This window comes from Papilio machaon, chromosome 26, assembly GCF_912999745.1.
Source record: "Papilio machaon chromosome 26, ilPapMach1.1, whole genome shotgun sequence".
NCBI lineage: Eukaryota > Metazoa > Arthropoda > Insecta > Lepidoptera > Papilionidae > Papilio > Papilio machaon.
Genome location: NC_060011.1, coordinates 436903 through 453506, shown reverse-complemented (window position 1 = coordinate 453506; position 16604 = coordinate 436903). Strand labels below are relative to the sequence as shown.

The 16604-nt window shown below is 31.7% G+C and overlaps 3 protein-coding genes across 3 annotated transcripts; 1 reads left to right on the top strand and 2 right to left on the bottom strand.

The window, feature by feature from the left end:
- Nucleotides 1–6961: 6961 nt before the first annotated feature.
- Nucleotides 6962–8172, top strand: LOC106716440 (ubiquitin-conjugating enzyme E2 T). Its single transcript, XM_014509959.2, has 2 exons — nt 6962–7263; nt 7521–8172. The coding sequence occupies exons 1-2, from the start codon at nt 7011–7013 to the stop codon at nt 7745–7747; spliced, it is 480 nt and encodes a 159-aa protein (XP_014365445.2). The 5' UTR covers nt 6962–7010; the 3' UTR covers nt 7748–8172.
- A 1000-nt stretch (nt 8173–9172) lies between these two features.
- LOC106716431 (kxDL motif-containing protein CG10681) lies at nt 9173–10939 on the bottom strand. The gene is made up of 3 exons (XM_014509948.2): nt 10677–10939; nt 10019–10192; nt 9173–9852 (listed from the first exon to the last, which is right to left on the bottom strand). The coding sequence occupies exons 1-3, from the start codon at nt 10814–10816 to the stop codon at nt 9498–9500; spliced, it is 669 nt and encodes a 222-aa protein (XP_014365434.2). The 5' UTR covers nt 10817–10939; the 3' UTR covers nt 9173–9497.
- A 252-nt stretch (nt 10940–11191) lies between these two features.
- Nucleotides 11192–12593, bottom strand: LOC106716411 (putative uncharacterized protein DDB_G0282499). Its single transcript, XM_014509930.2, has one exon. It carries the CDS (start codon nt 12591–12593, stop codon nt 11223–11225), a length of 1371 nt encoding a protein of 456 aa, XP_014365416.2. The 3' UTR covers nt 11192–11222.
- Nucleotides 12594–16604: the final 4011 nt, after the last annotated feature.

Below are 16604 nucleotides of genomic sequence, written 5' to 3'. Positions count from 1 at the left end.
AAATCGAAAAACACATTGATACATGGCGGGATTCGAACCTAGGACCTGCGTATTACAAGTCAAGTAACCTTTGAATTTGAGATTATAGAAAACATTACGTAACGTAGGGAAATATCGTTAGCCCCCCATACCTAGTACCTACACAATATTTTTTGTAACGCGTAATAAATTTTGTGAACAGTGACGTGTCTAAAATATTAGTATGCCCAATTGGTTTGCCTTTCCTGCACCAGGGAGTCAATCTTAACCACTATGAAAATGGTAAGGTTAAGCTCTTGATCACAATGTCTACAGTTATTTGAAAAAATCCTTACCACAGTCGGACAGAAATAAGGCTAATTTTTTTTTCGTAATGGTAACACGTAGTCTTTGTTTTTTTTATCTATTTTATGGTGAACAACGATATTATATTTTTGCGTGCCTCGTATCGTGCATTGTAATAAACAATCTATATTCGTTTTTGCTGTAATCAACTAAAACGGATTTGTTAGAAATAATTGATTAACTGATAGGATTAACGTCTGACCTAATTTGTTATGATAATTCGTAATAATTTGAGTAGAACACGATACACTAAAACAATACATAAGTCCATACATATATAGTCCATATATTTGATCAACCATCACTGTTTTAAAAAAAAAGTGTATTTTGATGTGGTATAAATTGAAAACTGTAGCACGGTTTTATTACGTTGTTAAATCCTTATTCTGAAATTATTTACATACTAGCTGTCGCCCGCGTCTCCGTCCGCGCGGATTTAAAAAAGAGATAAGTAGCCTATGTGTTCTTCCAGACTATGTTCTATATCTTTGGCAAATTTCATCAAGATCTGTTAAGCCGATCCGGAGATACCTTCAAACAAACATCCATCCATCCATCCAAATATTCAATATTAGTAACATTTGCACTAATTATTTCAATCAAACTTTAATATCTACTACAACTAGGTGTTAAATTCCCGCGTGATTCTCTTTTTTCGTCTATATTTTTACTTAACTAAAAAGGCAAAGGTCTTGGTGGTCAGTATGCCACCTGTTTGGCAGAATGTTAAATTCTGCTCTCAATAGATTATCTATTTAAGGACTAGCTGTCGCCGGCGACTCCGTCCGTGTGGAATTTAAAAAACTTAATAAGCACCCTATATCTTCTTCCAGACTATGTTCTACATCTGTGCTAACTTTCATAAAGATCCTGTGATACCTTTACATAAACATCCATCCATCTAAACATTCGCATTTATAATATTAGTAAGATATGTTTTTAATTTCACACTTGGTCATCGTTTCTAATTCGATCAGGACATTCTCCTGACGAAGTTCAATCTTTAAAAAGACATCGACCAACTATGAGAGAGCCATGCAACCATTACGCCACATTTTCGCACATAAATGCGGTACTAATTTTTTCTATTCATTGTATGACTATATTAATTATGTATTAATACATTTCAAATTCAGAGTGACATTCACAAAATTACCTACTTTGTTCATGACCTTGTTATAACCCTATCGTAAATTCAAATCTTTTCGTGATCATGTTTTTGTTATTCACAATAAAAAGTATAGGAAGTTCGGAAGAATATTCGAAGCTGTTTTCATTCGACGAGTAAATTAATATAAAAAAGTATTCAATTTATAAAAACAGAGTTATTATTATACTGTTGTTAATATTAAATTGCTTGTTCAATTAAATATAAAAGTAAAGGTCTTTAGTTCGCCAGAAAGCCGACGTATACGAATATATTTGATGTCCTGCTGATTGCAAGAATATTATATTTCATATAATAGAAGATTCATTTAAAATTTAATTAAAACTTTGTACATGGTTACACACAGAACGCAATATACTCGTAAGTGCGTGTTTTTTGTCCTCGTAACGAGTTAAATATTCGAACAACCTATATATACAGGTAGGGTTGCCAGGTCGCCAAACCTACTAACCGGTCAGATCAGCCAGGCCGGACATTTGGGTAGAAAGGTCGGACACCCTGTATTATTTAGAATTTTGTCTCAGTATTAATAGGGACACTCTCGTTTGGGAAATGTAAAAAGCCTAACAAAAGCCGGACAACCGTTTATTTTGGTCGGACACGCAATCAAAAAACCTACCTATGTCCGGCTTTATCCGGACACCTGGCAACGCTATATACAGGATGTTAGAAAATTTCAACCAAACAAATTTTTTTGCCGTGTTTAAAACAGTTTAGTACAAGAAACGTGTATGGATGAGACTTGAATCTGAAAAGACTAGAAAGAGAAGAATCTGATCAGATTTTTAATTTTTTTTATAATAGTGATTTTAGCAAAGTTTTTTACAATGTGGATGGCAACACAGGTGTAAGATCAAAGAAAGTATGGATAGATTATTTAATTCGCATAATGTAAATACTAACTGGCGTAAGTGAGCCCATACAGTCCATGCAAAGCCAGCGCTACTGTCTTACTGTACTGGCATAATGTAAACCAGGGCATACTATGTTGTATGGTTGTTTAGTAGTTTATGAACACACGATGGCTCCTACAAATAAGGGTCAATGTGCAAATTTACAGGAGAGGATCTCAAAGTTTCAACCATGTAGGAAAAGATGCCGCATAGGCATTATCATCTATCTTATCTATATATATAAAAGAAAGTCGTGTTAGTTACACTATTTATAACTCAAGAACGGCTGAATCGATTTGACTGAAAATTGGTGGACAGGTAGCTTAGAACCAGGAAACGGACAAAGGATAATTTTTACACCGTTTTCTATTTTTTATTCCGCGCGGACGGAGTCGCGGGTAAAAGCTAGTACAATCAAAACCGTTTATGACGACATCGTTTAGAACAACATACCGGTTAAATTGACCAAAATCAAAGGTCCTGGCTGAATGTTATATACATATCTTTCCTATTAATACCTGTCACCGGTTGTTACAACTATCGGTTTTTACGACTCAATATGAGTAGTCCCTTCGATGTCGTTATAACAGATTTTGACTGTATTATATAAAAAGTAAAAATCATCAATTTGTTACTTTGGCCCTTGTACATAGGTTCCATCGACATATTGATGAAGTCAAAGTAAATATATATGTTCTAAACATTAAAGGACAATTATACGAGCTATATCATAGTAACAGGAAGTATCACAAACTTGTTCAATGACGTACTAACTTCCTATAACAGTTGACGTAGTGTTTTCATAAAACTGGTTTAATGATTAGTACGTACTCGATTCATACAAAATTAATTAATAAACTATAAAGTAAGTCTTCGCAACTTTATTACGTATCTAATATATAAATTATATGTCATCAAAGGAAAAGTTATACAGTCGATCCTATGATATGAAAATCTCAATATAAACCAAAGAAATTTTTACAGTACATAAATTGATTAAAAAAACACACAAATTATTATTATTTTTTTTAGGCAAAAAATTCTACTTAACTACATAGAGCTTTCTGGTTAAGTTAAATAATTTTAATCTATTTTTAAATGACGCGATGCCGGCATGCTGTTTATGTCCGTCAATTTGTATGTACCTTTGTGAATTTGTGACCACCTGGAGTCTAACCTACTGAACTGATTTTGACGACTGTGGTATCATTCAATTGGTATACTATCCCAGAGTGTCATAGTCATAGAGTGTCATACAGTTCTAGTTTGGTGGTTTAATTATTTAACAAATAGTGTCATAATTATATTTTTATTAATTTAAAACATTAAAGAATCGTTCGGTTACTTTATTTTCATAAGAAATAAATCATTAAAGTATGGAAGGTGTTATTATTAATGCTCCCACAATACAGCTTAATTATATTACTGGCTTTCGACAGCAACTTCGTCTGCGCGGCATGAAAAAATAACGTAATAGGCCTATGTGTTCTTCCAAACTATGTTCTACATCTGTGTCAAATTTCATCAAGATCAGTTGAGTCGTTCCGGAGATATCTTCAAACAAACATCCATCTAAACATTCGTATTTATAATATTAGTATGTAGTATGATTGAACAATATGTACTAAAATTATTAAAAGTATCGCATTGCGTTTATCCAATATCCGTTGTCGGTGATGTAAACGTTATTATAAAATAACATGGTGTTATGGAAACACGTCCATTGTCTTATTGTGTCTGTTAATAAACGACACGTAATACACGTGGTGGTAACACGTGAATTAAAGGGTAAAAAGTGAAAACATACATTTTTAATAAATACTATATGTCGTACAACCCTTTCACACACAATTTCCTCAGTTTGTATTCTTTCATAATCTCCTATGAGTCATTCACTCCCTTCTTACGCATATCATTCACACAATCCATTCACAAATTCTTCGACCTTATACACATTCAAAATTTATAACGGTGTTGTAAAACTACAAGCACATATTATATGTGCAAATGTGCGTCTAGATATTTCTACTAAGTGTAGATGAAAGCTCGAACATACCCTATGTTCCGCCTCCGCATGTTTTTACGTCACTCCGATACCTATTAATAATAATGGATGTGTACTATCAGGGAATCTGACAGTATTCCAACTTAAAAGAGACAGAGACACCGACGCGGACAATGACTAATAGGACGTAGCTTTTAAAGTCAGTGGTACACAACAGTTTGATTTTTTGCTACTATTATGCTGTCGTTTACCAAACTCCCTAACTACCTAATTGGTTACTTTGTATGAAGGGGTAGTGTTTGTCTCGTTGCAGGGGAAAAGACAAGAGTTTTGTAATTGGAACATCGCGAATGCCTCTGACTGTACATAAACTTTTCTGAATTATAAAGTTGATCGATAACATAGTATTAATCTATTGTTGGAAATTACATTGTTGAATAATTGGTCCTTCAAGTCGGAGAACTAAATAGAATTTTCATATTTTTATTTTTACAACAGTTTATTTATTTTTGTTTAATTAATGTTATTACTTGTATAATTTAAGAGTTCTCATGTAATACTATTTTATTGTAAAAAAAGAAAAAATAATTAAAGTTATAATTTGGTCCAACACAACACCTAGTATGTCAACAACTATACATTTCAAAATTATTTTAAGTAACTTGCTTATCACCTTGTTTTATAAAAAAAAAACTTGTTATCACACTACCTATTCATATGATTATGCAATAGCATATGCTAAAAAAAAAATGTAATGACCGCTTTGTATGGTGCCATTTTGTTTAAAAAATTACATTAAAAAAAATTATATTAAAAAAACTTATCTTTTTTTTCAATGTCACTTTGGTTTTTTATGGCTTTCTTGGCTATGTAGTGGTCAATAGAAAATTGTTCTTACATCTGTAGTGTAGTGTCTAGTAGTACACTAGGTGCTGGAGTACTAATTTTAGTCCTCTTTCCATTCCCATCATTTTCTTATAAGTTAAGGATGGGAAGGGGAAGTGGATTGGATAAAGTAGGGAATACATAGTCAGGGAAAATATTCTCTTCCAATAAATGACTACTTATTTGCCACCTTATGTTATAAAAAACAATGATTTCTTCTCGAGAATTCCTTACATTATGTTTGATACAAGAAATCATTTCTATTTATATAGTATATAAACAAACCATTATCTTATTATGTTATATATTTAATATTATACAAAGAATTTTTAATAATAACATTGTATATGTGAATAATAATTGTTTTTGCATATTTTAAATTCAATTGATGTTTTATATTTTGATATATTATCTCACATGATGTTTAGTTTACATTTTAAATCTTTTATCTCATAGGAATAGTATCTAAGAATTTGTTACAGGAATTGTAACAAATTTTACTATAGTTCAAGTAATTTCTTATGAAAAATAAAGTATTCATGATTTATTTCTAACTCAAAATTAAAATAAAATTAAATATTGGTGCGATTCTGTGTATTTTAAATTAATATTTAACAATGGTTAAGTCGTAATTTCTGAAAAATAATACATATGTTTATAACCTACAAAAATATTTTCTAAAGTTTCATTCTAGTTTTGCTATGTGTAATTTCAAACATTCAACTTGAATACCGATTTCCAAGTATAATCGTATGTTATAAACTAACGATTTCGTTGAATTCGAGACAATTGCCGGCACTCAAATCGTACGTAACATGATCGGATCAATAACAAGTGCGAATCGATTATTTTTATTGCATAAATCACATATATTACAAATCCGATGTTATTTAATTACGATATAAGTAACTCCACGTTAGTTTTGTCAGTATTCAGTAAAATAAATCTCTCAACATTTAAGTTGAACGCCGAAATCTAATGCATAAATTTGAAGCACTTTTTAATAATATTTCGACTAAATACGTTCGTAATTATAACCGCAATTGACGTATACTATTATTTGAATGTAATACAAATCAAAGCAAAACGTTTCCAACAAGAAAAAAAATATTTTACTTACCGAATTATTTCCGAAAAATATTCACCAATCTACTCGACACTTTTCACTTTGTTGTAGCACTTACTGAACTTAAAAACACTTAATACTTTTTTATTAAGAAAGTTAATGTGTTAAGTAAAATCTACGCATCGAAAGCACGAGAAATGATCAATCAACTCATAACCTTATTAAGTTTTTTCTCAATGCTCCGCACCTTCAACTTGTCGCTCGAAGTTCGAAGTTCCGTCACTTGGTCAAAAATAGCACTGGCGCCACTGTCGATTTTTGACATTTAAGCTAAAAATATAACATGTTTCATTTTATGCATGTTTAGAAAAAGATTAAAGTTGGTCTTCAAATAAGTATATGTGTAAAACAGCAACGAAAATTATAACATTATATTTTTAATGATTGTTATTCATGCTAAATTATCATATTTTGTGCTTTATATTTATGCTTATGGACAATCACGACAGACCACATGATCTGCACTCTGTAAAATTGTATCAGTATTGTAGAATCTGTATTGTTGATTAAAAAAAAAGGCGGCACAGCCAAAAGTCAAAGTTTGATTATGTTAAAGGCGATAGTTTTGTAATAATAAACAAGAGGCATTTATTTTTTAAAATTCTTAATATGTCAAATGCACGTTCTGCTCGACTAGCACGTGAAATTAAGAATTTTGAAACGAAATCTCCTTGGGGAATTAAGTGTTCTCCTGAAAAAGAGGATGTTTACGATGTTCTAACAGTAAATATGCAAGGTCCAAAGGGATCGCCTTATGAGAAGGGTATGTTTAAACTTATTGTCGACATACCTAAACGATATCCATTCGAACCTCCTCGGGTAAAGTTTGTTACGCCAATTTATCATCCAAACATTGATAAAGGTAAGGTATTTAATCTTAATTTTTTTTAACTACATGTACAGTATAAGTATCATAAATGCTAGAAATTAATACATCTTAATAAAATTGGCATTAAGAGCACTGGTGTGTGTGTTTTAAGTTATTCCTTGACTAATTATTTATATGCCGACTTAAATGTTTTAAAAGTAAACGGCCAGTGCTTTAATTGCACAATACCGCAATTATCAAGTTCTTAATATATTCTATGTTTGAAACATAATTATTTTCATGTGTTACAGAAGGCAGAATATGTATGGACTTGTTGAAAATGCCACCGAATGGGGCCTGGGTGCCAACCATTACCTTGGAGAACTTACTAATCTCCTTACAAACATTAATGGCAAATCCCAATCCGCACGATCCACTTATGATGGATATTGCAAATGAATACAAAATAGATATAGAAAAGTTCAATGAAAACGCAAGAAGATGTACTGAAAAATATGCTACTGGTAAACAGATGTAACTCTGAATGAATCTTCAAACATTTTTGTCTTATCTTGCATTCAAATATCTTGGCAGAGCATAGCACATGTTGGGCAGAACTCAATTTAGCTGACAGGAGGCATACTGTGCTGTTGATGACCTTGAGTCATCAAAAAGATTAATACCTAAACTGGGTTAAATCTATTTACTTCAAATTATGCAGAAGTGTTGCTTAAATTTAACTAATGAAGAATGGAATGCTTAGATATAAATTTTTCCCCTTACTATGTGATTCCTACATCAAATTCCCATCCCCTTCCCATTCTTTCCTTATAAGAAAAGGGAAGATGATTAATATTAGGTCTCCGGCACTATAGTCACACCTGTCTGTTGTATGTTCATGGTATTTCAATGGGTGAGCGGGCTTATTCATGCAACAACTGTTGACACTAGTGTCTACCACTGTGATGTGTTACTGACTTGCCTAGCTAGTTTACTTTAACATTAAAAAGAAAAAACAAAAGCTTGCAAGAGAAATTGAAGTCTGACCTATTGTTTAGAATGTAATTGACTCTCAGTGTGGCAAGAATGTTAAAACTATTATAAATGTACATATATTTTTTTAATTTTTGTTGTAAGTGTAATTGTCTTAAGAAAAAAAAATGTGAGGTACATAATAGGAATTTTATATCTTATATAAATATAAAAGAAAGTCGTGTTAGTTACACTATTTATAACTCAAGATCGGTCGAACTGATTTAGCTGAAAATTGAAGCTTAGAACTAGGAGACGGACATATGAACTTTTTTTTTTATCTTGTGTGCATTTTTTTATTCCGCGTGGACGGAGTCGCGGGTAAAAGCTAGTTTATTAAAAAGTTAAAAATAAGGAAAAATACTTTGGAAAGATATTTCTCATTTTTGATAATTTATATGTCTATTGGTTTGTATTGTTAAATAATATGTATGTTGAAGGGCTATGATAAATGCAGGAACATACAAATCCCATAGTTAGGGCATTCATATAACACAAGGTGAACTGTAGATTTTTGGTTATATCTACTAGAATTAGCAGTAAATAATGTAATATAACCTTGTATTTAAAATTTATTGCCATTAATTTTGACATAAGTTAACATCAAGAACAGGAAAAGTTGATAAAATATTCAGAATTATTTCATTAAATAAATTATAATACTAATTTCATGACTACAACATCCACTAACTTTCTTACCCCAAAACTCCATTGCACTCTAACTTGTATCATAATCATCATCAGCTCACTATGTGTCCCCACTCAGGGACTTGGAGTCTACTCTAAGGGGTGACTAGGCCATAGTCAACTACGCTGGCCCAGTGCGGGTTGGTTGACTTTACACATATCTTTGAAGATATATGCAGGTTGCATCACTAGGGTGTTTTCATTCACCGTAAGAACGTCGGATAAATGTACATATGTAAATCGAAATTCGAAAAACATTGGTACATGGCGGGATTCAAACCCAAGACCTGCAGATTGCAAGTCAAGTTCTGAACCCCATGAGTCATCAACGCTCCTTTGTTTATACATAGCGTGTAGATATAAGTTTCATAGATTTACATAGCCTTGAATATTAAGGACCTAAACCCACAGTAAGACAATATCTAATACCTATCAGATTAATTAAAATGCATAAATTACAGCAACAAATTGACTTCACAGTAATCTCACGTACGAAGACTAGAATAATTGTCCAATAACCACTTTAACAAGTGATCCATATCACATTAACCAAGACTCAGGTCGAACTGTCAACCGGTGTCTGTACTCGTATCATCCCCTGAGCTAGCACTTTCAGTCTCAGAGGAACTGCTGCCTCGTTTCACCCTCTTCCCCATCATTAAGAAAGTTGGAGAACCAATAATATCTTTACTGCTCTGTGGTTCCGTATTATTGTTTTGTTGGTTTAATTTGATATCTTTCTTCTTTGATTTCTTTTCGTTACTTGTTGTTGGTTTTAATGTTTCTGTAGATACAGTGGCCACCATTTTAGATTGTACCCTTGTTTCGGAAACCCCAAAATCATCGTCTTCATCTTCATTGACTGGTTTACGGTTGGCTATTGATGCTGCTACTGCCTGCTTATATGCTTCAGGGTATTGTTGACTGTAATAGCAGATAATAGAAAATAAGAGATAAAATTGTTTTTATCTTAAAATTAGGTTAACAATATTAAATGAGATTTCTTAAATGTATAAAAATATGTTAAATTGCAACAAGAGAAAGTTTTAATTATTTTTTTTTATTTTCTATTAAATTTTTTATTACCAACCTTAACTTAGTCTTCATAGCGCGAATCTTTTTGAAAATAAATTCCAGATCTTTTTTCATATCTAGCAGTAACTGTGTGTGCTTTTTGAACTCTGTAGATGCGGCTCTGAGACGACTAGATGATAGTTGGTTACAGTTAGTCAGCATTTCTGTAGTTTTCTCAAAACGTTGAAGCCTAAAATCATGAACAAAATGATAGGACATATGTACGCTAATTATAAAAGTACTAGCTTTTACCCGCGACTGCATCCGCACGTAATAAAAAATAGAAAGAGGGGTAAAAATTATCCTATGTCCGTTTCCTGGTTCTAAGCTACCTGCACACCAATTTTCAGTCAAATCGATTCAGCCGTTCTTCAGTTATAAATAGTGTAACTAACACGACTTTCTTTTATATACAGTCAAAATCTGTTATAACGACATCGAAGGGACTACTCATATTGAGTCGTAAAAACCGATAGTTGTAACAACCGGTGACAGGTATTAATAGGAAAGATATGTATATAACATTCAGCCAGAACCTTTGATTTTGGTCAATTTAACCGGTATGTTGTTCCAAACGATGTCGCCATAAACGGTTTTGACTGTATATAGATATGAATCTTATTTTAATATGTTACATCGATTACTTAGATATGGTGTATGAAAAAAAAACTTACATGACTTTTTGGGCTCGTATAATTGTTTCGACATCCGTTTGATCTACCATACCAGCTAGACCTTGTACAAAAACTTCTGGTGCTGTATAATTTTGAAAGCATTCTATTGAGAAATCACTTTCCGGTGTATCATTGGCCATCGTAATGTAATTAGTGCACGATCGAAAAGCACAAACTATTTAATAAGGAAAGCTTTTTAGCTTTTGTTAAATAATTTTATGAAATATGCGAAAACGTCAATGTTTCGCTTACGGTCTTTCTGGTTGTCATTTGACAATTTGAAAGTTGACAATGACAGCTTTGTGTATAGTTGCCAATAAAAATATGAAAAATTAGTGATTCGTTCAGAATAAACATATCAAAGGTATTATAAAGTTTTGTGCACACTTGTACAAAAAATCGTTAATTGTAAAATTAAGACGAATTGTATGAATTAATGTTTTATTAATGCAAATTTACATTCATTACATCAACAAATTTTTAAAAATCCAATTTCGAAAATTTTTTTTTCCTTTTATTAAGAGCTAAATATAAAGATGCTAATATTTACTCATTATCATCATTATATTGAGCTAGACCCTCAACAGCAAGCTCAAACGGTACCCCATATTGTTGTAAATTTTGTCCAAAATTTCTACGCCATATTCTAGTTATTTCAGGTTTTTGTTTCAAACTTTTATTTTTATTCAATAATCGATTTTTCTGTTTATCAGTTAATGGAAGGACTCTTTTTGGCTTCCTTAGGTATGTTACCGGCTTGGAATTAATAATTAATCTGTAAATCCAATTAGGTACAACAATATTGTTGGAATTATCATCTGAAGGTATAATTTTGATTTTGCTGTTTTTACCGAACATGATGTCGTTTATTTCGGATTTTATATCTTGTTTGGACAATTTCTGTTTGTTAGTTCTCATTTTACCTTTAAGTACACTGATTTTACGTTTCTGTGTATTGCTAAGTACTGATAAATTGGGCTTCTTAGCATTTTTATTCGTTACAAAGTTTATATATGAATTAATCACCTTTTCTTTTAAATGATTAAAATTATCGATAAATTCATTAGGATCAGAGGATTCCTGATCGTGTGATACCGATCGAGGGGCAATTGAGACGTCCTCATTATCTCCCATTTCTGAATCGTCATAAAACTTACCTAAGTCCACAATAATAGCTTTTACATCACTTCGGGACTTATGGCGAGCGCCGTGATGGGGGAAATTATCGAAGTTTAATTTTTTTAGTGTTTCTGCATCGATTGCTTGAGGTAATATATTTTGTCTCAGTAAATCCTCTAGATCAGCAAGATCGTTTACTATTAACAAGTTGACGCGAGTATCCGAATGCTTTTTGTCGCCCATTTTAATGTTGTAATATTCATCATTATTAATGTCGTGTAATATTTTTTTATTATTTAGTGCATCATATTTTTCGGTTTCATCTTCTCTGCTTGTTTCTTGATTGTCTTTGTCTAATTTTTCTTGTAGATTATTAATAAAATGTTCTACTTCATCTACTGTTTTTTGGTGACTTACTTTCTTGTCATCACACCTGCCTGGTCCACTACACCCACATCTTCCAGTTTTCGCGCACAAGTCGTCCTTGGCATTTCGGAGAAATCTATCAAAATCTTGGTCGTTAAACTTATTATTATTATTTACTATACCTTTAATGAAGGAATTCAGGATATCTACGTCAATTCTGTCAGCATTGTTGTCGTCATTCTCGGAATTTCTGAGTAACTGTTGTCTATTTTTAGTCCGAAGATTTGTTACATCGTTAAGATTGTCGCCATTGTCGTTGATGGTGTTTAGAATCTTTTTAAGATCAATTATCGTTCTGGTTTGAACATTCCTCTCGAAAGTATTATTAAGTAGTCCAGTAAATAAAAGAGCTTGAAGTATTTTCCCGAACATTTTCAACAACTATGCATAGCTTTTACAATTGAAAAATGAATTGATAGTTTTTTACTATTAATCATTTAAAAAAATTAGTAATTATTTTATTTTAAATTGAGCGTAAAATTGAATATGGTTTAATTAAAAATAACTTTCGGTTACCATGCGTATTGTTACAATAGTAAAACGTTAATTCGTAGCTTTTGCTACACGTGACCTTTAGCATGTCATAATAGAAGTTATTTGTAAGAGAATTCTACTGAAAATTTTATTACTACATGGTACTGATAACCATTCATTTCCTTTGCAAAGAACAGAGATAGAATCCCACAGTAAAACAAGCGAGTAGGGCAATGCAAGCGGCATCTTAAGCTGCCTTTTGAAGTCATATATATTGCTGACGTTATTAAATTTAGGTCAAATGTACATGAGTTGTAGTCGTTAATTAATATAGCTCTCTACAATTAAATTCCGTAGAATTGTGATAGTTTATTAACTATTAAGGGACAAGAGAAATAACAGAGAACGAAGTGTGGCTGAAACTATATTATAATTTAATGAAAAATATTGTTTAAGTATTTTTTACAGCTTAAGGAGGCAAATAAGGAGTACACTTTCCTATGAACCATTAAACATTTTAAACATTTATTACATCAAAATACTGCCGGCATTGTCATATAGCCACGTACAACCATGTGTACAGGGAATGCGTAATTAAAAATGGCTTCATTTTCATTTCCATTACGCTTAGTTTTACGTCTATTATTATCTAGATTTATAAATATATTATTTAATGATTTCCTGATAGGTATTTCTTCTTGTCTTTGATAATCATTATCATTATTTTCAATTCTATCATTTTCATTGAATCTTCTCCAGTTGCCGATGTGTTTTGCTATATTTTCTAATTCGTGTTTGACTTTGTTTTTAATTTTTTTAATGACAACCTCCGTATCTTTATCTGTGTGTTTGGAATTAATAATTTTCCATCCCGATCTTCTGTCATTGTTGTTTATGATTGTTTTTCTAAAGTTTCGTCTATGGGCTGGATATTTGAAGTAATTCTTTTGAAATTTGAGTAGTGGTTTTAGATCAAACCTGTCGTTGTGATCGTCGAATCTAATGTCAGGCTTAAAAGCCGGATCGGCGAAATATTGACAGTTTATGACGACGAATGAAAGGAGAAATAAAAACAGGATCTGAAATTGAAAATTTAAACATAACCTTCAATCTTGTCATTAGTTATAAAAGCCTTAAAATAGAAAAAAAGTGCATTTAAAATGAATCTTTTCATATGGTCGCGATTTTAAAACGAGAAGCTTTTTTTATTGTTGGATTTGAGCGCTGGCGGAACGAAACAAGAATTATTTATGTCGTTAGTAAGTCACCAACGCCGAGTTTTAACGCGGCGTTAAAAAAGCGTTCGTTTTAAACTTTAAACTTTAACTTTAACTTTAATTTTAATTTAAATTTAAATTAAAAATTTTTTAAAATTTTTAAAAATTTAAAATTAAAAATTTAAATTTAAATTTTTAAAATTTTTTAAAAATTAAAAAATTTTTTTAAAATTAAAAATTTAAATTTAAATTAAATTAAAATTTAAATTTAAATTTAAATTTAAATTTTAACTTTAACTTAACTTAACTTAACTTTAAACTTTTAAACTTGTAAGTGTGACAGTTAACGTTCCTATTCAGTTGTTCAAAAAAAGTTTCATATCAAGAAATAATTTGCAACATGATTTTTTTTAATGTAATATAAGTAAATACAGTTTCTTACCCACCATTTCAAAACTTAAATTATTTTGTAAAAATCAAATATTTGCATTATTCTATTCTAGTTTACTCGTTAACTGTTAAATTGTGATGTGTTTAAAAAAATCGATAAAAAGGTTACGATAATTATAAAAGCACATTATTCGAAAAATCAATTAATTTTTATTATCTTTTTAATTGAAAATAATTTTGCAGAAGTTAATTCAAGTATGGCTTCTTTGTTTGGTTTCTTTTTAAGAATAATTCAATTTTAGTTTACAGTCTATCTGCATGGAATAGTCGTAAACAACTTGGGTATGGTACTTCCCAATATTTACCTATGGCGGAGTCTTGAAAATGGTGATATTATGAAGAATCATAAATATTAAAATTTGTAAAAAAGATTATTTAACGTATTTACATTAAAAATTTCGCTTGAAAAAAATTAAATAGTTAATTTCAATCAGAAATTCAATTGCCGCACTAGTTCTGTGCCGTATTTCAAAACAAGCGCCGCAAACTCGCGGTTGAAGCCAGAAAAAATGCAAATGGCGCGTCGTGACGCCACGTCCGCGCCATCTGGCGGCGGGCGCGCGCTGATGCCGCTTTAATTGCAACTCGGGCGCCATATTTTATTTCCTTTTCCCGCGCATTTCGCCCATTTTCGTAATATTTTCAACTGGCGAGTTGCTCTGTATTAACTCATAGTAGTATACATGCTATTGAAGCTTTTTTTGAAGTTACCAGCATCCTTGATGAGACTTAGTTGTGGATTCTGAATCCAGGATTGAGGTAAAGGGGTTTTGGGTCTTTGGATATCAATACTGACTTATTCAAATAAAATAAAATCTTTACATTAAATTGTGAGGTTTTTTTTAAAGATATATTTAGAAGACAATAATTAAGCCGTATGGTTAAGGTTGTGTTTTAATTCTGCAATTCGAATTTCATCATGAACGCAAACTTTAAATTAGTTTAGAATGGTTACAAATAATATCCATAAATTACTGTCAATACTAGCAACACTAGCTAAAAGGTTAACTTGAATCCAATATTTAAAAAAAAAACTATTAATTGCATAGTATTAAGCGCAATAACAATGATCATGATTGTCGCCAGCGCGCGGTCGGCCATAAACAATTCAGACGGTAATCAGTGTTTACTGTATTCTCTGCCTTTCCCGCCATTACTGCCCCGACCCTGTCATTTGCTCGCCATTAAATGAATTAGCTTTGAAAGCATTTTAAATATCACGTGACATATATAAATATTTTATGAATTATGTATTTTCTTGCAAACGTTACTTGGAAAGAAAATAAATATGTTGTTAGACACCCAAGAGAAAATATGGGTGGGCTGTAATTTTGAATTTAGTCGTTTAATTAGGTTAACTTCATAATTAATTTTTTTGTCACATACTGATATATTTTTAACAAAGTTAAAATTAAGATTCCTCTTAAAATTGGAAAGTCCAAATGTCTATTTTTGCTGTCTTAAACAATGTAATTCACCTTCATAGGGGTATTACTAACCAAGTGTAATGTTTGACATGGGGGCTCTATCATACCTTACGCAAACGTTTCGCTACCGAAAACGGATTCTGCACAACAGGGTTGCCAATTATTAAACATGCAAGAACACTTTCATCGAAAAGAAGACGACCAAAACATCAACCTTTGACTCTTCGGTAGACGAAAAAAAAAATTACGTTCATAGACAAAATCTACATCGCAGTGATTTGTTTCATACCACTCTGTCCGGTGAACATCGATGTCAAACATGTTAGCCAATTGCAACATGCCAAAAAGGTGGTAACCCTAGCATTTAAGTCTATGCCATACGGGAAATCCAAATCGCCCGCATTCTACCACCCCTATTGTTAAAAAAATTGAGAGGAAACTTAAGAGTAATGCATTTAAAAATCCTTAACCACAACTTGTCTGTAAACGACTACTAAACTCAGAGATAATTTGTTACTAATTGACTCTCATAGTGTAGTTTTAGTATGTTTAAGGTAAATGTTTACTATATAGTGTTTAGGTTACCATCAAACGACTGTAAATGTGTCAGTCAACGCAAACGAAGAGCTTAATATGTCTGGCCATGATTTGACAAAGTCTATATATATTCAATTTGTCGTAGCAAAATGTTTACTTATAATTACATCGCGCGTGGAGTCTGGCGTCTCGTAACACCTGAACAAATGAGCAGTAATGGAGTGGGATTTGTACAAGTGGTCTCCACTGCACAATACACGGCTTTGTTTAACAGATGA